At 37.9% G+C, this 21,944-nt stretch overlaps 1 protein-coding gene across 1 annotated transcript in view; it reads left to right on the top strand.

Annotated features, from left to right (window-relative positions):
* LOC136856118 (uncharacterized) overlaps positions 1-8,481 on the top strand; it is an 88,264-nt gene extending 79,783 nt beyond the window's left edge. Inside the window, 6 exon segments of the mRNA XM_067133766.1 lie at positions 1,699-1,827; positions 4,501-4,629; positions 5,358-5,485; positions 5,624-5,844; positions 6,939-7,126; positions 7,595-8,481. Of these exon segments, the coding sequence (XP_066989867.1) occupies positions 1,699-1,827; positions 4,501-4,629; positions 5,358-5,485; positions 5,624-5,844; positions 6,939-7,126; positions 7,595-7,669 (870 nt within the window). The 3' untranslated portion in view covers positions 7,670-8,481.
* The last annotated feature ends 13,463 nt before the right edge of the window (positions 8,482-21,944 follow it).

Genomic DNA, 21,944 nt, shown 5'->3' on the forward strand with positions numbered 1-21,944 from the left:
GCATCCTAGCTTCCTCCCGCCCTCGGGAGAAGGCCTCGAGGGACCCCTCCCAGAAGGGCCAGCTCAACAAAGAGAATCCTGCGAAGGGAAGGACGCCATCCTGCGAAGGAACCCAGGCGGGGTCTCCGCTACGGGCCGCTGGGAACGACACGGAGGGTCAGAGTACAAATCCTGCAGGACATCGCAACAGGCTGTCTCGTCAGGTAGCTTGGCCTATGTCCTGCTCTGCTGGGTGGCTCCTGCAGTGGTGTAGGGTGCTGGGTGCCTCCTGCAGTAGTGTACAGTGCTGGGTGCCTCCTGCAGTAGTGTACAATGCTGGTTTCTGTCTGAGGGACACTAAAAGTTGTTTTTCGGAGAAAAGTAGCACTTGGGCTTACGGAAACTGGGTAGCGTTGAGCTGCAGTGTACCAACGTTGGCAATGCTTCTTCTCCTTGTCTTTGCATAAAATCTGAAAACCTGTCGCACTGGTGCAACTCAAGTAATAATACTATGTATGTACTGGTGAACCACCACTTGTTGACAATACTGAATACGAACGCTGGTTTTACTTCTTTACTCTGTGCAAAATCTCTGTATCTGTAGGCACTGTTGAAACTGGAGTAATAAAACCTTCTAGGTACTGGTTATGCTCAGTTAATGAGAGCTTCTAGGTATTGGCGATATTCATGTTTACATTACAACGTGCCTACACTGGCACTGAATCTTCTTCTTTACTCTGTGAAAACTGTAATCCTGTATATAGTGGTGAAACACAAGTAATACAACCTGTCACACTGATAAGATTCATGTGACATCACACTGTACCAACTCTAGCAGTGCTGCTTCTGTACTCTATAAACTCTGAAATCTTGTAGGCACTGGTGAAACTCACGTAGTGGACCTTATTTTTGTGATTTCTGGTACTGTAGAAAACACTGTTGTTCAGTAGAAGATATTGGGCAGAATGTTATGGTATACACTTTTGGACACCAGAGCCAACTGTAGGGTCCCTAATAAGATGTAATTTTGTTTCTATCTGGATCCCTCTGTTCTGTGAAAGCTTGGGAAGTCAGTGGCCTTTGCGACTCGTCCTTTAAGTTTATGAGGACATTTTGAAGTCAGGACGACAAAGAAATCATATCACAGGATTCATAATTTGCTTTTGTGCCAAGGAGAACACGTGACTGACATGCTAACCGGACTTGAAACTCTTTGCATGTGCTTGCTGGACAGTAACCATTCTCTGCATGGGTAAACAAGCATGGTATTTGTGAACTAACACTATAATTTTGCATGCTAAAAGTGTTTCAGTTCAAGAGGAGCATGCTATTTGTAGGGTGACATTATGCAAGGACATGTTTCAGTAGATTAAGTTGGTCTTATTTCTCAATGAGCCCTTATGAGCTAGGTTTCTGCAGTTTTTAGCATCTTGCCACCAAACTGAGCACCAAGGAGCCAATATTGGTGACAAAACTGAAGTTGTATACGTCCAGGCTTGTGTGATTTCAATTTGACACCAATATAGTAAGCCTGTTAGCTACTTGATGCAAAGTTTGGCAATAAGGTGCTAAAAGATGACCAAAAAATGTTCTCGTCTGACACATATACTTTAGATAACAGGCCATGTAATATTTTGGTCAATTTGTAATAGAATTTCCCTCTTTCAAAAACAAGAATAAGTTTAATATTATTATTATTATTGGCCTTATTCATTCCAGGAGCTGGACCCAGCCTTGAGAATAAACATTCCGGGCAGGACGCAAGATCTGGCTTCAGAATCCACAGCCTCTGCCAAGCAAGAGATCATCCACCTATCTATCGCCCGCCAGGCTTTGGAGGCTGAGAAGGTAACCAAGGGAACATAATTAGTTTGTTTCTTTATTTGGTTGTAAAATTACACTAAAACTTACGTGTGGAATTTTACCAAATTTTGAACAAAGGTGGGCCTTGAGATTGTTAACATGAGATTGGATTTTTGGAAAAATAGGAATTGAACCATTTGAGATATGGGGATAGAACTTTGGGGGAAATTTAGACTTATAAAATGTGTTATTAAGTTGGTCGTGACTTTGTTTTCCCATTTTATGTTTATTTATTAATTTGTTAGTTTATTTTTTCTTTTTTAATGAGTGATCTAATCTTTGTGTTTCTCATTACCTTCTGTTATTTCTTTCTAATGAACACAATAATAATAATAATAATAATAATAATAATAATAATAACTTTATCAATGCATCTCAGTCTCTCGACATCTGAGGCTTATTTCTACCATAATAATATAATAATAATAATAATAATAATAATAATAATAATAATAATAATAATAATAATAATAATAATAATAATAATTATCCCACCATATGAAATGCAACGTATAGAAAGTTTAATATTTTCTGTATGTAATAAATTCTACAGTTACTGAACTCATAAAAGAAATGCGAAGTAACATAATGTCCTGGATACACAATCAGTACACTGTACCCACAAAGCTACATAAATTTCGCCTTCATCTGTAACAGGAGAGATCCACTAATGACAGGAATAACATCAGAAATATGTACTCTGTGATGAATCATAACCATTGAGAATAAAATGATATATTATATTCGACAGTTGCAATTTTATATTTAGTATATAATTTCAGTTTCTCGGTGTTGGGCCAATCTGGCTGAATTTGGCGCTATTTGGATAATTTGTTAGTTAATATTTCGACTGGAATGACATGCACAAAGCCAGTCTATGTTTCAAAGGCTACAGAAACTGTTCTTGATTGGCTAAACTGAATTAGAATATTATTTATCGCTATTCTTCATTGGCTAAATTGAATTAGAGTGCTATAGCCTTTCTTTTGGCTAAACTGAATTAGAACTTTACAGCCATTCTTGATTGGCTAAATTGAATTAGAATATACGATGATGATAATGAGAGAGAGAGAGAGAGAGAGAATGTTACGATAATGGAAGGTTAACACAATATACAACGATGACTACAATAATGACAGACTGACAGACATGACAGAGAGAGAGAGAGAGAGAGAGAGAGAGAGAGAGAGAGAGAGAGAGGAGAGTATTTTTTTAGCACAAGAGCACGACGCAATGGCCGGTAATTACCGTCCTCGTAGCAGAGGCATATGGCCAGGAGATGTTCCTTTGGTTTTCAACTCTCAATTACTAACTTCTCTTTTTGAAGGGTTCCCTGTTCATTCTGTAAGTCATCCATCTCTTGGAAGAACAAGTGGATGACTGCCGGACGTAAATAGTATGCCATCATTAATAATAATAATAATAATAATAATAATAATAATAATAATAATAATAATAATAATAATATTGTTACTGCAATTTTATCTTTCTTTCGACTGGCCTGAAATTATTATTATTATTATTATTATTATTATTATTATTATTATTATTATTATTATTATTATTATTATTATTATTATTATCAAACGACCTACAAACCAACCTTACCCAAAATAAAAACACCCAAAACATTCAAGACACAAACAATATAAAATAAAAAAAATAAACAATGAAAAACTCAGCACAAACAAAAACACAAACATAAACAACAAACAGTTACCAGTCAATCATAATAGACACACAACATCCACCTGTCAATCATGCAACCCTTTTTTTATAATTAACCGTTATGTTTATGAACTACAGTGTATGCAACCCTTCTAAGTGTTTACCTGCAACCCTTGTTTTTGTATTCATATGCAACTCTTCTTAATGTTCATATGCAACCCTTTGTTGTTTAGTTGCAACCATTTTTTGTTTCTTCATTGCAACCCTTCTTCAAGTTTTCCTGAAACCCTTTTTTTTTATATGCAATCCCTTCTTCCTGTTGCTGTGCAACCATTTTTTTCATGTGCAATCTTTTTCATGTTTGCCTGCAACCTTTTTTTCCCCTCATTTGTAACCCTTCTCTCTTCATATGCACCTCTATTTCCCTCTTTACATAGAAATCCTTTTTTTATCTCTTCATGTGCAAGCTTTCCTCGTGTTTATAAGCAACCCTTCTTCATATTCACATACACCCCTTTTAATTTTTTATATGCAACCCTTGTTTCCTCACATGCAACTCTCTCTCTCTCCATAAAACCCTTTCACTATTTTATATGCAACCCCTGTTTCCTCACATGCAACCCTCTCTCTCCATACAACCCATTTACTTTTTTATATGCAACCCTTGTTTCCTCACATGCAACCCTCTCTCCATACAACCCTTTTACTATTTTATATGCAACCCTTGTTTCCTCACATGCAACCCTCTCTCTCCATACAACCCTTTTACTATTTTATATGCAACCCTTGTTTCCTCACATGCAACCCTCCCTCCATACAACCCAACCCTTTTACTATTTTATATGCAACCCTTGTTTCCTCACATGCAACCCTCTCTCCATACAACCTTTCGTCAGTCTCTCCGCATGCAACCCTTCTCACTACACATGCACCCCTCTTTACTAGCAACCCTCCTCCCAAAACCCTCTAATGTGGCATCCCTCCCTGCAGGCGGAGCTCAAAAGGCTCCTGGACCAGCGTGAGAACATCATCACGGAGCTGAGGAAACAGATGCACCACAGGGACAAGACCATCCAAGTCCAGAGGGCCCAGTTCGAAGACGCCATTCGGAATCTCCAGGTAGGTCTTTGGGTCCCTTCTCGTTTGTCTGTGTCGTGTCTAAGTCAGTCAGTGTGGGCTGTCTTTGGAATTGGGTGTGCGTGAGGCTGCGGTCGGTTTCTGTGCTTCAAAATGAACCACAGAACTACTTTGAAGCACAGAAACCAATTGTAGCAAAGCAAGCAATGTCTGTGGCATTGCTTGCTACAACTGGTTTCTGTGCTTCAAAATGAACCACAGACATTGCTTGCTACAATTGGTTTCTGTGCTTCAAAATGAACCACAGACATTTGCTACAATTGGTTTCTGTGCTTCAAAATGAACCACAGAACCACTCTGAAGCCCAGAAACCAATTGTAGCAAGCAATACCACAGACATTCCTTGCTACAATTGGTTTCTGTTCTTCAAAATGAACCAAAGACACTGCTTGCACAGTGCTTCTGGGAAGTGTAAAGTGAGGATAAAAGTGGTGGTTCCTATATATCAAAATGAATCAAGACATTGCTTGTACACTGCTTCTGGAATTGGGAAGTACAAAGTTGCTCCTTTATGTCAAAAAGAACCAAATACATTGCTTGTAGATTGCCTCTTGAATTAAAAAGTGTAGCATGACATTAAAAGTGGTTCCTGTCTGTCAATCACGTTATTCCCTGTTTTCTTGTATGCAGATATGGTACTGTTGTAGACAAGGCCTCATATATATGCAAAGAGATTCTGACAAAATATTCTGTTTTTCTCATCACCAAAGAATGGCAAGAGAACCATCAGCATGGGAGAGACCGCCCTCACTCGTGGCAGCCCTGGAATCGGAGGAGGGACGAGAGAGGAACTCCAGCTGGTCAGAGACGCCATCATCTCCCTGAGGAGTAACTTCAGGTAACACGAAAGGCTCCAGTTTCTTTTCTATTGTGTCTTTGTGACGGTAGAATCTGGAACTAGTGACTTACAGAAGTGCCATATTGGAAAACCCAAGAAGCCTTCTCTCCTTACTGAAAGCTTTGTTCTTCTCGACAGAGGAACAGACCCCAACCAGCACACTCTGGACACTCTAGAGCAAGCAATAGCTGTTCTTATAGAGAGGTGCGGAGGGCTGACCAGCGTAGGAGGAACTGGTGGAGTTGGAGCAGGGAGTGGAGGGAATGGGAGCCCAGGATCTGGAGGACTGGCAAATGGAGTGATTAGCACAAGCACAGATAAATCGTCCAGGTCTGCTGACAAGCGTCTACAGGTCAATGGTGAGTTTAGTGTCGTAAATTCACTGGTCCTTTGGCAGTAAGTTCTTTTAGTTCAAGTTTTCTGTTTTCTGTCCTGGTGGACCTATACACTGCTTCTACAACTTGCTTTCTCTGCCAATAAAGTTTTTAATATCTTCTAAAAACTCAACCTCTTCCCTCTGCTGCCCTGGTGAATCTATACCTTGCTTTCTTTGCCAGTTAAGCTCTCAAGTACCACTCAAGGTTCAACTTTCCTGGCCTGATGGATCTGTAACCTGCTCTTCAGTTAAGAAGACCATTCTTCAGTTCTATATTACCAGCTAATGTACTCAAAGCAATTCCACTGCTTCTGGCCCTCCTAATTCACCTGTCTCTAAAGTTTAGACACTCCAGGTAGCATCTGCTTGTAAGGTCTATGGAGCTCTTGTATATTTGCACATCGCAAGGTGAATCTCCCACTTCTATCAATACTTTAGTTGTGCAGTTTACTCTATACCAATGGCCTTCAGCATTTTCTTATTCCAAGATATTATCGCTGCCTAATTCTATGCGTTCTTGGTTATCAAAACTTTCAATCTTTTTGTGTGAAAATTTAATGAATCCTCTGACTTCTATCAATATCAATATTTTCGGGTATCCAAGTTACTTAAATTTTGTCTCAATTTATTATTTAAAACTACTCAAACAAAAGTGATGATGTAGTATAAAATTTAGACCAGAGGCTAAACTAGAACTGGGACCTGTGAGGTCATTCAGCGCTGAAAGGGAAATTGAGAAGAAAGGGTTTGAAAGGTGTAACAGGAGGAAAACCTCAAAGCAGTTGCACTCTTAAACAATATTGTCAGGGGAGGGTTGAGAGAAGTAAGAAGGAAGAAGGAGAATGCGAACGGAGGTACAGTAAAGGTAATGAAAGGGGTCTAAGGAAAACACGCTCCACAGAACTTTAATTAAAGAAGATTGATGAACTTAGACATCTAACCATTAAGAGTACTGCAGCCAGTACCTATCTCAAGGCCCCCCCTTTCTGAAATTTGCTCAAAATACCTAACCGCGCTCCTAAATTCGACCCTTGCAGCCTTTAAACCATCGACACCACTCTCTCTCTCTCGTTCCAGGCGTGGTCGAGTCGTCGACCAAAGTCATCTACTTCACGGAGAGGACGGTTACGCCCTTTATGTCGACCATAAACAAACGCCTCGGGGAGATACGTCTGCGGGACTTTAAGAACATGTTCGACAGGCCTGGGCTCTTCCGCTTCCACTTCAAGAGTCATGACCCTGAGTATGGCATGGTCAAGGAGGAGGTCAGTTCTGTGAGAGAGAGAGAGAGAGAGAGAGAGAGAGAGAGAGAGAGAGAGAGAGAGAGAGAGAGAGAGAGAGAGAGAGAGAGGATGGAGGTGGGAATTAATGATAAGTGCAGAGAGATAGAATGTTAAGGATAGTTTCACAGAGAGAGAGAGAGAGAGAGAGAGAGAGGAGAGAGAGAGAGAGAGAGAGAGAATTTGTGATATTTTTACTCAATTTTTTTTTCAATGCAATCACTTATATATATATATATATTTTTAAACCATTTCATCAACTTGCCCTCTTTTAAATATTTCTGTAAGAAATTTGTAACATCATTCTGTCCAGTACATTAAAACTTTCTTAGGTTCATCTCTCTCTCTCTCTCTCTCTCTCTCTCTCTCTCTCTCTCTCTCTCTCTCTCTCTCTCTATTATTATTATTATTATTATCATTATTATTATTATTATTATTATTTTCTCTTCCCAGATTGTAAATGATGACGACATTCTGCCAGGTGTTGAAGGGAAGATCATCGCTTGGGTTGAGGAAGACACAGACTAGAAACTTGGTCTGCAAGACTTGTAGATCCTCAGAGTCGTTGGCCACTTCCAACGGTCGTCGAGTCTTCCAAAGGCTCCTGGGAGGGCTTGAAAACGTTGTTGTGAGCTTCTAAAACGTCTTAGGAGCTTGCAACAGTTTTGGGGAGGCTGAAAAAGTTTCTAGGAACTTTCTAAGGGTTCTGGGACCCTTCTGAACTTGCTGGGACCTTCCTGAAGTTGCTGCGAGCCTCTTCAATCTTCCGAGAGCTTCCTAAACTCGTTGGGAGTTTCTGTAACTTGTTCTTCTAAAACGTTTTAGGAGCTCGCAAGAGTTTTTGGGAGCCTGAAAAAGTTTCTGGGAACTTTCTAAAGTTGCTGGGAGCTGCCTAAAGGTTTTGGGACTCTTCTGAACTTGCTGGGACCTTCTGAAGATGCTGAGAGCTTCCTAAACTTGTTGGGAGTTTCTGTGGCTTGTTGAGAGTTTTGAGAAGTCTACTGTTCCCAGAGATTGTTGAGATCTTATTACGGTCGTCCAAGGCTCCCAAAAGTTGTTAGTAGATTAAATATGTTGATAGCTCCCAGAAAGTGTTTGTAATCAGAAGAGGCACTGATAGCTCTCAAAAGTTGTTGATAGCTCAAAAAATGTGATGACAGCTCTCAAAAGACGTTGAAAGCTCAAAGAAAGTAGTGACAGCTCTCATCAATTGTTGACAGCTCAAAAGAGGCAGTGACACTTCACAGAAGTTGTTGATAGCTCAAACGAGACAGAAAGCTCCCATAAGTTGTTGATAGCTCAAGAAAGGGAGAAAAACTCCCATAAGTTGTTGATAGTTCCACAAAATGCATTGAAAGCTCCGAGAAGCTGCTGATAGCTCAAACGAGTCAGTAAGAGCTCAAGAAGTTCTTGACAGCTCAAAGAAATCAGTGATAGCTCAAAAAATGTGGTGATAGCACCCACAATAATTGTTGAGAACTTTCAGTGGGAGTTCCCAGAAGTTTTGTGAACTTTTGGAGCTGTTGGGAACTCACAGAAGTTATTGAGAACTTGCATATTTTGAGAAGTTGAGACTGAAGTTTTCAAAGCTACTGAGAACTTCAGAAGTTGTTAATCTCTTAGGATCTGTGAGCTTCCAGAGTGGCTGACAGCTAATCATGGTATTTCCAGTGAAGTCTTGTGAAATGTTAAGAACTTGTAGGAGGCAATTAAACCAGTGGCTGACTGTTAATCATGCTATTTCCAGCGAAGTCTTATGCAATCCAGTTCAGTGACAGTTCTCTTGCTCTAAAAATTTTAATAAAAAAGGAAATACCTCATTCCTTAGTTATCAATTTTAGTTTTGAGAAGATAATGAACATTCTGAGAGATTCCAGAATGAAATCAGCCTTGTGAGAAGTCAACAAAGGTACAAGACACCAAGTTTTCAAGAAAACTACGAAATCCGACAGACCAAAACAGGGCCCGTTTGATGGACCAAAAGAGGGTCACCTGGAGTCACTCCAAAAATAAACTCAGAGCTTCAGTTCCCTCTGCTAGCGTCCATCAGCTCTGGGCTAGGTTAGGACATTAGGTTGGATGTCCCAGTGGCCTTAATGTATATAAAAAATATGAATAACAAACGTGATGACTGAACAGTCCATTTTTTCGACTTACTGAAGTTAAAAATAATTATATGTCTTAGAAATGACTGAAATGAGATCACAGGTTTTAATTCTTTGTTAGCAGACAGAAAAGACAATTGTATTGAAGTTCATAAAAATACAAAAAGTCTGTAAGCTTACTTTGTAAGATTTTTTGCTATATCATATATTCTGAAGAATGAGATTTGTAGTGCATTTCATTTTAAAGATATTATTAATGTATTTGTCTTTCAGGAGATCAATTAAAGAATCATTATTAGCTGAAATACATTTGTTAAAACTGCTTTCTCAAACAAGCAGACTGGAAATATACTTAATAACATTCTGAACACAAAGACAAACTGAAATTTTAATTGCCAAGTTCCAAAAACTGTTTTTGTTGGAGTTCTTTATAAGTCTATTTGTCAAAAGACCAATTTAGAACCATGACTTTGTAGATACTCATAAAAAAACACAGTATTAAGCTTTATAGTTTTGTACTTATCAAATTCGTACTTTATAAGTTTGTTCTGTTGATGGCAGCATTATTATAAGTGTTTCCATTGTACATACAGTACTGACATTTTAAAAATCGATTTTTTTTATAATTTATTTATATATCATAATAATAATAATAATAATAATAATAATAATAATAATAATAATAATAATAATAATAATAATAATAATAATAATGTCTTGAGGCTTTGGTGTCATCACAAATAAAGTCAGGGTTATTTTGTCATGTTTCCTATTTAAAAAAGACTTCAGGTTGCATTTGTGTAATGTTTCTCACTTAATCCTGATTGTAAAATTGCATTTTTGTCACGATTCTAATTTAATCCTGATTGTACAATTGCATTTGTGTAATGTTTCTCACTTAATCCAATGTTAATTATACTTTTTCAGTAAAGATTCTCATTTAGTATGGAATTCACGTTTCCAGTTTTACTTTTCAAAATTCAAATCCTGAAGGAATTATTATTATTATTATTATTATTATTATTATTATTATTATTATTATTATTATTATTATTATTATTTGATCTATTGTTATTTTTTGACTTCTTCTGGAGCCAAAGATTTTATTCTTAAGAACTTACATTTTAGTTGACTGTCGTTACTTGACAATCTGCGGCTGATGATTCCAAAGAATGATTAGAAACTTGGCCACAACCTTGATCTTGCCATGAGAACAAGGTCAAAGAAGGCCCTTTGACCCTGTCCTTGTCTTAACAACAAGGTCACAGAAGGCCCTTTGACCCTGTCCTTGTTTTAACAAGGTCACAAAAGGCTCTTTGACCATGTCCTTAAGAGCAAGGTCATTGATGGCCCTTTGACCCTGTCCTGGTCTTAAGAACAAGGTCATTGATGGCCCTTCGACCCTGTCCTTGTCTTAAGAACAAGGCCACAGAAGGCCCTTTGACCCTGTCCTTGTCTTAAGAACAAGGCCACAGAAGGCCCTTTGACCCTGTCTTTGTCTTAAGAACAAGGCCACAGAAGGCCCTTTGACCTTATCCTTGACATAAGAGCAAGGTCAGTGGAAGAACTTATGACAGACAATACAGTAGAGTGTAGCAGTAGTCCGTGATTGGAAGTCTGTAAATATTATGTTAAGTTAGAAGTACATAAATCTGTTCAGTCAAGAGTATTGTAAACTACAGACTCTGGTCAGTGTTCGGATGGGTGACCCCCATTGAATTTCAGGAGCCACTGTGGCAGCCCACGTGGTTCTAGGTCACAATGAGGCAATAGGTATGATAGACATCAGTCTTCCTTTCAGTGAGTAGAGAATATCTGACTATCCGCAGAGAATATTTTGCTGTCTGTGGAGAATAATTGAGTATATTTGACTCTCTGTAGAGAATATTTGATTCTGTAGAGAATATTTGAGAATATTTGACTCTGCAGAGAGTATTTGAGAATATTTGACTATCTGCAGAGAATATCTGACTGTCTGCAGGAAATATTTGAAAACATTTGGCTACCTGTAGAGAATATCTGACTCTCCAGAGAATACTTGAAAATATCTGACTTTGCAGAGAGTATCTGAGAATATCTGACTAACTGTAGAGAATATTTGACTCTCCGCAGAGAATATTTGAAAATATTTGACTCTGCAGAGAATATCTTAAAATATCTGACTCTCTGCAGAGAATATTTGAGAATACTTGACTCTCTGCAGAGAATATTTGACAATATTTGACTCTCTGCAGAGAGTATTTGACTCTGTAGACAATACTTGACTCTGCAGAGAATATCTAAGAATAACTGATTCTCTGCAGACAATATTTGTGAATATTTGACTCTGCAGAGAATATCTAAGAATAACTGACTCTCTGCAGACAATATTTGTGAATATTTGACTCTGCAGAGAATATTTGGCTATATGATCTCTTTTTCTGCCTTCGAGGAGTTACATGGGGCATACTTTTAAAATGTTAGAGGATTTCTATGATGTAAATAGTATTGTTATGTATATTTTAAGAGAATAAACGTTTTGGACAATGATGCCATGTGCCTGAATAAACCTAAAAACGTTTGTGCTTTGTAGCCAGTGGGAGTTTGCTAATCATGCACTGCAGTTGCTTATGTTTCTTAAAATGTTTGCTATACAAGTTAAATGGGACTCAGAACACTAATAATAATAATAATAATAATAATAATAATAATAATAATAATAATAATAATAATAATAAAAGAAAATCACAACAGTTCAAAGGTATATTTGCAAGAAGTTTGCTACTGACTGGAATGAAATATAAAATTCAGGCCAGAGGCCAAGCACTGGGACCTATGAGGTCATTCAGGGCTGAAAGGGGGCACTGAGAGTAAAAAGGTTTGAAAAGGTGCAACAGGAGGAAAACGCTGCAGAGAATATATATGCTCAAATGTAGCAAATCAATATGGCAGGTTACTTATGAAAATATCACTATGGAAAGACCAAAATGTGATGCAAAGGTTAGGGGCTGAAGGCCAATAAAAAACAAGATGTATAGATGAGACTACATCTGTCTGGTGCACAGAGGCACTTGGAGAAGAGAGTGACCACTGTAGAACACTCAGTGACTGAAAATTCAGTACCAGACTGAACAAGCCTGGCAACAGGAGTCAGCTATTTAGAAAAGAAAGTGGCTACTGTAGTGACTGATAATTCAGTACCAAACTGAACAAGCCTGGTAACAGGAGTTAGCCATTTAGAAAAGAAAGTGGCTACTGTAGAACCATAATTGACTGAAAATTCAGTACCAAACTGAACAAGCTTGGAACAGGAGTCAGCCATTTAGAAAAGAAAGTGACTACTGTAGAACCATAAGCGACTGATAATTCAGTACCAAACAGAACAAGTCTGCCAACAGGAATTAAAGAACAGGTTTATATACCCAATGAGTAAATAGCTTTACAGCAATTAGCTCACAGCATAAAATTTCGAAAAGAACAAAGTATTGTGCAGGTTTACCCTGGGAAGTAATCCCTACAAGGGACACTTTCAATGAATTACAAAATGATAAAAAATGATTATTATAAGTTAGTTTAATGCATTTTGGTAAAACTTCTGGACAATGCCCCAAGTGATACTTCTCATGCATTACAAAGTGGACACCTAAGAAAACTTCAGGGTTGAAACACTCACTTAAAACTACCTATATATTGGAAAGGAATGCCGAAATTATAGAACCCCTCCCCCCCCTTTTTTTTTTAAATGTCTGGTGTTACACGATAAGCAAAGATGGGTGAATATAATGGATAATGTTTTACACGATAGCGAAGAAGAAAATACGTATTCTTTACATATTATAAACAGTATTTGATGAATAGTAATGAGTTTGTGATAATTTCAAGCCAAACAATTTTTAAAAATCGGTTCAAAATTGTCATAAAACTCATAAATACTCACGGTTTTCTGAAAGTCTACAAAGAAAGCCAAGAGAAAAAAATAATAAATGCTGACAATAAACAACATAAAAATAATAAAAAAAACAATAAAAACGAAGACCTTTAAAAAAGAGATTCAACAATTTTGAAACAAAAATCAATAATATCAACACTCACCAAAACCTGAATTGCGCAGATCTGAAAAGAAAAATTGATTAATAACAGGTTGCTTTAATATTCAGAGAGAGAGAGAGAGAGAGAGAGAGAGAGAGAGAGAGAGAGAGAGAGAGAGAGAGTTACCCATTTTCTACTATACTCGAACATAGAAAACGAACCCACTTTGAAGGGCAAACTACACCAATTTCTTCAACACTCTTATCACTATAATTTCCTTGAATCTCCCAACATTTCTTTTCGTATTTCAAGTTCTCATTTTAAATTAATGGATAAATTTGAATAAAGTTGAATGAATCCATTACTTTAGAATTGAACAGAATATCGAATTTAGGCCAAGGGCCAAGCCCTGGGACCTTAATACATACCTTAAATATATACTTTTTAGTTGATAAGGAATAAGATTACTTTCTATATAAAAGTCCGTTTTTCGTTCACATTACGATACAGAGGTTAAGAGGAAACTCAAATAAAATAAAAAGGGCTAAGATTATATTATATATATACATATGTATATGTATAACTGAATCACGAATCGTGCTAAGTAAAGGACAACTAGTCGAAAGGCCTTACAACACTCCATTGTTTCTCTTTCCTTCGTGGATTTTGTCTTTACTTACATATGTACATATACACACACATAAACAAACACACACACATATATGTAATATATATATATATATATATATATATATATATATATATATATATATATATATATATATATGTATGTATTAAAAGATAAAGGGGAAACTTTGTTAGTCCATGAGAGCCATAGATGACTATGTGAAACAACAGTTGAACCAACTCTCCACCACAGAAGTCATGTGGAATCTGAAAAAAAACCCTCAAGCTAAAGAAATAAATTGTTTGCAAAGCAAACGTGACAAGAGTTGGATATGAAAAGGGTGAAAAAGTGTTGATATACACAGTGGTAAAAAAAAGTTTAGCATAAATGAAGAAGATTTGCCAAAAACTTTGAGATGGTTGAGTCACGTAGAAGGAACGGGAGAACACGAGTCGCTGGAGGAATGGACGTGTATATTTTGTGTAAAATCAAATTATTCCGTCCCAGGAATAACACAGGATCTATTTAGGGAATAGAAACCATATCTTTATTTCTCTCCAGTGGCCTTTTCATTGACAGACTGTCTGTGAACGAAACGGTCTGGCTGTCTGAGACGCCTGTCTAAATCAAGCCCGTCTGTTGTCGACAGCATTCGACACGAACTTTGAGGTTTGTGAAGAACCGGAGACCTCGCAAAGGGATTTTGGGAGATCTGAAGAATATACAAGAATAATTCTGTTCAACAGCAGATGTTTCCGTTGGTTGCGTGTGAGATCTGATTCTGAATGATTTTCTCTCGTGGTGTCAAGACTCAGACGGCCATTGCTGTCCAGAGCAGGTGAGTGCGTGTGTTATTTTGGGAGAGAGAGAGAGAGAGAGAGAGAGAGAGAGAGAGAGAGAGAGAGAGAGAGAGAGAGAGAGAGACTAAAATGGACAATAATAACAAAAACAAGACTCCAAATAATTACAGTTTTTAAAAAGGAAGGAATTATGCTTGTCATATTATTTATATATATATATATATATATATATATAGAGAGAGAGAGAGAGAGAGAGAGAGAGAGAGAGAGAGAGAGAGAGAGAGAGAGTCATACATCGTCTGCCTTTACCTGACTCAGACGCGTCTCCCTTTCTCTCCGTCTGCCCGCCTTTCTCTCTCTCTCTCTCTCTCTCTCTCTCTCTCTCTCTCTCTCACACGTGTGTGTGTGTGTGTAGCCGCCACTTCCCTCATTCATTACGGCTATTCTCGTTTCCTTTCTTCCTCTCGCCTGTTTATTGTCTCTCTCTCCTTTTACGACCTTTACGTCCTTCCTTCGTCTCCCCGGCCTCTCTCTCTCTCTCTTTTTTATTTCCTCTTTATTGCCCTTCTTCCCCTTCCTCTTAATGCTGTCTGTCTCCTCTATTCGCCAGTTCAAACGGCCGTCCGGTTCCTCTGTATTTCTTTTGCCCCGATTTTATTTTTGCTGGTTTCGACTCTAATCCTTTATTTCCTCTTCCTCTTCCGCTTCCTTCTTCGTCTTCTTCTTCTTCTTCTTCTTCTTCTTCTTCTTCTTCTTCTTCTTCTTCCAGTTCTTCTTCTTCTTCTTCTTCTTCTTCTTCTTCTTCTTCTTCTTCTTCTTCTTCCAGTTATTCTTCTTCTTCTTCTTCTTCTTCCAGTTATTCTTCTTCTTCTTCTTCTTCCAGTTCTTCTTCTTCTCCTTCTTCTTCTTCTTCTTCCAGTTATTCTTCTTCTTCTTCTTCTTCTTCTTCTTCCAGTTATTCTTCTTCTTCTTCTTCTTCTTCTTCTTCTTCTTCCTCTTCTTCTTCTTCTTCTTCTTCCAGTTATTCTTCTTCTTCTTCTTCCTCTTCTTCTTCTTCTTCTTCTTCTTCTTCCAGTTATTCTTCTTCTTCTTCCTCTTCTTCCAGTTATTCTTCTTCTTCTTCTTCCTCTTCTTCTTCTTCTTCTTCCAGTTATTCTTCTTCTTCTTCTTCTTCTTCTTCTTCTTCTTCTTCTTCCTCTTCTTCTTCTTCTTCTTCTTCCAGTTATTCTTCTTCTTCTTCTTCCTCTTCTTCTTCTTCTTCTTCTTCTTCTTCCAGTTATTCTTCTTCTTCTTCTTCTTCTTCTTCTTCTTCTTCTTCCTCTTCTTCTTCTTCTTCTTCTTCTTCTTCTTCTTCTTCTTCCAGTTGTTATTCTTCTTCTTCTTCTTCTTCTTCTTCTTCTTCTTCTTCTTCTTCCAGTTATTCTTCCTCTTCTTCTTCTTCTTCTTCCAGTTATTCTTCTTCTTCTTCTTCTTCTTCCAGTTATTCTTCTTCTTCTTCTTCTTCTTCCAGTTATTCTTCTTCTTCTTCTTCTTCTTCTTCTTCTTCTTCTTCCAGTTATTCTTCTTCTTCTTCTTCCAGTTATTCTTCTTCTTCTTCTTCTTCTTCCAGTTATTCTTCTCCTCCATCTTCTTAATGCTGTCTGTCTACCCTGTTCGCCCGTTCAAAAGGTCGTATAAATCTTAAGACTTTTTTATGATTATATTTCAAATAAAAAAATTTTTTTTAATTTAAAATTTTTTTTTTTTTTTTTGAGGTTTCAAATCGAATTGAAGAATTTTCCTTTTTCTGAGGTTCGAGACATCGATGTGTCTGGGCTGGGAGTTGCTGCTTTCAGACACCGGGTATTTATCGTTCTCTTTTTTTTATCATTTCTTTTTTTATTTCTACTTTTTTTTTTTTTATTCTATTACCGTTTTTTTTTCTCTTGGCTTTTATTTCTGTTGCAGCCTTTAAAGTTGGTCTCTCCTTCTTCTGAGGGGTGGAATGTTTCTTGCTCTTTTTTTTATTTTTTGCAAATTTTCTAGGCATTAGAATTCTCTCTCTCTCTCTCTCTCTCTCTCTCTCTCTCTCTCTCTCTCTCTCTCTCTCTCTCTCTCTCTCAGCAAAAATATTTTGGATGAGGCTGCTAGCCTATGGGCCTTCTCAGTTTCAGCTGCAACCCACAGCCGTCGTTCAACTACCAGGTACATGTTTCACTGCTCAGGTTAGCAATGGTGTATATATGTGTATATATACATATATATGTACATATATATGCATAAATACATGCCTGTGCATGTGTATATCTATTTGGTCACAAGTAATTGGGGATAGCAAGAGTGAACTTAAGAACATTCATTTATGCATCAAGAATATGCATACAAATGCATTAAAATCTCCTTTTATATATATACATATATACAGATATATACATATATTAGTCAGTTAAAATTAAATTCCTCCAGGGCCTATGTAGGCTCATAGGGCAGGCGCTGATCGCCTGTTTCTTAGGCCGACAGCCAGTGGGGGGACAGGTCCCAATGCCTATGACACGTGGCCAGTGTGTCGCTAGGCCCACTGTTCAACTCCCCAGCCCGAGGGCTGGTACCTATTCTCCTACTGAACCTCTCGGGTTTTTTCGGACCGTTAGGTTGACTGACGGGCTGCCAGATTTTTGCAGTGGCGCAATTAGAGCCATCAGTGAGCGGCGGATTCATAACCCCGGACCTCTCGACTGGTACCTGAGAATCATACCATTGTGCCTTCACAACTGGCTATAATTTTCTTTTCATTTTAAAAATATATATATATATATATATATATTATATATTTATATATATATATATATATATATATATATATATAAATATAGTAAATACATCATAAACAGTAAAAACATCACTATAAATGAGAATGGCTCACAAACTGGCGTTGCAATATCTCTGGTCATAAAAGTATGCACTGAAGTGTGTGGAGAAAAATTGGAGGTAGGTATTGACTGCTTGCCTCTCTCTCTCTCTCTCTCTCTCTCTCTCTCTCTCTCTCTCTCTCTCTCTCTCTCTCTAACACACACACAGACCCTGTGTAGGAATTACCAAGTCAAGAGTCAACTAAGGACAGTCAGGTTAATGTATACATGGTTCAGTTAGACTGTACTCGTTCTAGCAAACTTATAGTGTATGCATAGATTAAAATAATGCATATATAATTACATTAGGTCATGCTAGGTCAGACAGATGTATGACAGATTAGACAGGGCAGCATTGACCTTACATTCATTTAAGAAATATAGGGTCAAAAACTCCTACCAAATTACCATAATTTTTTCAATGTAAAAATTAAATTCATGCAAGAAATTTGGGTTCACGAACCTCCTACCAAATTTTCTTAATTTTTTTTAGTTTAAAAATTAAATTCGTTTAGGAAATATAGGGTCTAAAACTCCTACCAAATTACCATAATTTTTCAATGTAAAAATTAAATTCATGCTGGAAATTTAGGTTCAAGAACCTCCTACCAAATCATCATCAATTTTTTCCATGTAAAAATTAAATTCACGCAGGAAATTTGGGTTCAAGAACCTCCTACCAAATCATCATAATCACATTTTCAATTAAAAAAATCTAGAAAATATATATGAGATTCGAGAAACTGCCAAAAGTTGCAATAGAACTAATTATGGATGTCTGGGTCCAAGTACCCTTCAGGAACTATAATTATTATTTTTTTTTAAATTTCCTCTTTCATAAAATGTCCTCCTTATTTGCAACTAATAGGCCCAATCGCTGGGTCCTACGATGTCCTTTAAATCTATTCCTTGGGTCCGTATGGAGTCCTATAAAGGAGTCTGAAGCATGCATTTAAATCCTGATGGAAAAAGGGAGTCCTGCGATTTCCTTCCAGCCCTATACACGAAAGAAGTCCTAGACAGGACTTTACTCTGCGCAAGGAGGTATCCTACGAGTCATCTCTGGTCCTCAGAAGTCCTAGAAAGGACTCTACGTCATTCCTGTGAATGCAAATCCTGAAGCAAAGAGTCCTATGATCGCCTTTTCGCCCTGGACACGAAAGAAGTCCTAGACAGGACTTGACTCTATGCAAGGAGGTATACGATTCACCTCCGGGCCTCATCTCCTTAAGAAGTCCTAGAAAGGACTCCCTGGCATCCCTGACGTCCTACGATTCAACTTCCAGCCAAGGACTCTTCCTGCGACAAAGAAATACTGCGTCCCGTCGCACCCGACAATTTTACTCCCAGTGGTTCTCGACTCCTTTTCAAAAGGAGCAGTTATGTCACGCCATTATACAACGGACTCTAAAACGCCCCCCCTGAGAGAGAGAGAGAGAGAGAGAGAGAGAGAGAGAGAGAGAGACTCTGCCTAACGTATCCTAGGGTTCGGAAAACTGTAATAAAAACGCGATTATACAATTTTTTCTCGAAAGGGTGAATGTAAGACACGCCATCTTTAATCATTTCTGGAAGAGCATGGACCGAGCTTCTTCTTCTTCTTCTTCTTCCTCTTCTTTTCTTCTTCTTCTTCTTCTTCTTCTTCTTCTTCTTCTTCTTCTTCTTCTTCTTCTTCGTAGGGTACGTCAAGGATAGATTACTTGAAACATAATAATCATTATGATGCGTGATTGATTGTTCCTACACATTCCGAGTTTCCTCTTCACCAGAGAGAGAGAGAGAGAGAGAGAGAGAGAGAGAGTGGAGGAAGGTTTGGTCTGTGAATTCAATGGTAGAAGAGTACACACAAACATTCACAGAAATTTAATGCACATATGTATATTCTGAGAGAGAGAGAGAGAGAGAGAGAGAGAGAGAGAGAGAGAGAGAGAGAGAGAGAGAGAGAGAGAGAGAGACGGAAGCAAGGACTGATAACGATACTGACAGATTTTGAAATGTGGAGACATGATTCAGACGTGTATAAAAATAAAATTACTGTTTTCAGTGTATAACACGACGCGTGATATTGAGGAAAGAGGTCTGAAAAGAACAGGAAGTAAAAAAAACCTACGAATAACGGTAGATAAAAGGAAACTCAAGAATAAACATAGAAATAGATGAGAAATGAACAAACCGTAGTGTACTTTGTTACGGCAAAAATATGCAATACAGTGAATCCCTTTCAGGAAAAATTATCGGTAATAATAACTCTATCATCTACACTGAATTAATGAATATCAATGAAACAGTTTATAAAAAGCCTTCATAGGCAGGAAACGGATTGGTGAGGCAACGCAACAGCCTCCTAAAAAAATTGCCTTAGTTTGTGCTCTGACAGGACAGAGATAATCGTCTGTAAAGAAAACGAGAATCGCGAATGCAAGAATACAGTTAATAACGAATATAAAGTGAGAGAGAATCATTAAGGAGGAGATATGGGTAGATGAAAGAATAATAAGTAAGAAGGAAGATGAGAAATTAAAGAAAACAGGAGAATTGGAGAGCAGAAATAGGCAGAAAGAAGTCAATATAAATATAGATATATATTTATATTTGCCTGAGGAGGGAGACAGTTTGGTCTCTGAAATGTAGCCTTTATTTACCACATTTTGGCTTTTTATGGGCTCCATATATTTGATGGAATTCTGTTTTAACAGAAAATATTTCACAGTCATATATATATATATATATATATATATATATATATATATATATATATATATATATATATATATATATATATATATAACCTATACACACACAATAATGCAAAGAAAGAAAGTCGAATAATTCAAAGTCGAAAAGGTCGAATTCACTATAATAATACCATTTAGATCGTCTAAATTTGTCTGCTTGAGTTTGTGTGGGTCAGTTTATCTATACTTATACCCAAATATTTGAGTTTTGTGTAAATCAATTAAGATAAACTTATTTGTTTCTTTTAAGCTGAATCTGCATGCAAATATTTGAGTCCGAGTCAGTCAACTAAAACTTAAGCACAAAATTAATGTTTCACTTTGTGTGAGACACTTAAACTGACCTTCTGTGCAAGTATTTGAGTTCTTAGAAGACAATTAAGTTTATATCCAAATGTTGAGTTTTGTACAGGTGTTTTAACATAAACCAATAAGGAAAAGTGTGATTTTGTGCGATTCAGTTAAGCCGACCTTTCATGCATACGTTTGAGTCTGTGTTAAGTACAATTTATTGCAGATGTTTGAGTTTGTGCCACAGACGAAAGTTGGTCATATACTAAAGCTTTCAAGTCTTTGCAAGTCAAGGTTTAAGGTCAAACAAACAAATGAATACTAATAAAAACACTTTAAAAAACCCTTGAATGTATAAGCTCCAAAACCCATAGAAATCGACCCAGTCCAGTCCAGGCCAGGCCAGGCCAGGGCAGGCCAGGCCAGGCCAGGCCAGGCCAGGCCAGGCCAGGCCAGGCCAGCCCAGCCCAGCCCAGCCCGCCTTGTCTGAAGGAAGCCCAAAGCCGCCCCAGCAGCCGAAAGGAAAGGAGAAAGATTGCCTTAATAAAACTTAATGACGTACAACATTTAGTGGGATATTGGAGGCTGTCAAGACGCGCCATCAGATCGTCAGTTGTTTAGACTGCTCTGATGGAGGACCAGAGATATGTGTATTTATATGTATATCGCTGTTCCACGTCGATCGCAGCGTCCGCTCGACATAAAGGTATTTAAGCTTTCTCTCTCTCTCTCTCTCTCTCTCTCTCTCTCTCTCTCTCTCTCTCTCTCTCTCAAAACTTTAGGATGTTTCTGTACGGACCTGTGTTTTATCTCTCTCTCTCTCTCTCTCTCTCTCTCTCTCAAAACTTTAGGATGTTTCTGTACGGACCTGTGTTTTATCTCTCTCTCTCTCTCTCTCTCTCTCTCTCTCTCTCTCTCTCTCTCTCTCTCTCTCTCTCTCTCTCTCAAAACTTTAGGATGTTTCTGTACGGACCTGTGTTTTATCTCTCTCTCTCTCTCTCTCTCTCTCTCTCTCTCTCTCTCTCTCTCTCTCTCTCTCTCTCTCTCTCTCTCTCTCTGGTTCCGAACAGGGTTATCAAAACGAATCGATTGTGGTCTTGACGGATGGAGACAAACACCAGAGATATTTCCTTCGAGATCCTCCATTATTTCGCGGCGAGGGGTGTTCACGGGTCCCAATGTGGCCCGAGTGGTCTATTGCACCGCATTCCCGAGGCTTTCAGTACTCAGGATCTAAGGCAGGAGAACACAGAAGGCCTGGAATTGAGACTGAGACTCCGTAACGTAACATTTTCCAGGAGACTCTGTACTAGAACTCCTCGCCAGACTGTACAGTACTGTGGAGCAA

Source organism: Macrobrachium rosenbergii, chromosome 34 (assembly GCF_040412425.1).
Source record: "Macrobrachium rosenbergii isolate ZJJX-2024 chromosome 34, ASM4041242v1, whole genome shotgun sequence".
Lineage (NCBI taxonomy): Eukaryota > Metazoa > Arthropoda > Malacostraca > Decapoda > Palaemonidae > Macrobrachium > Macrobrachium rosenbergii.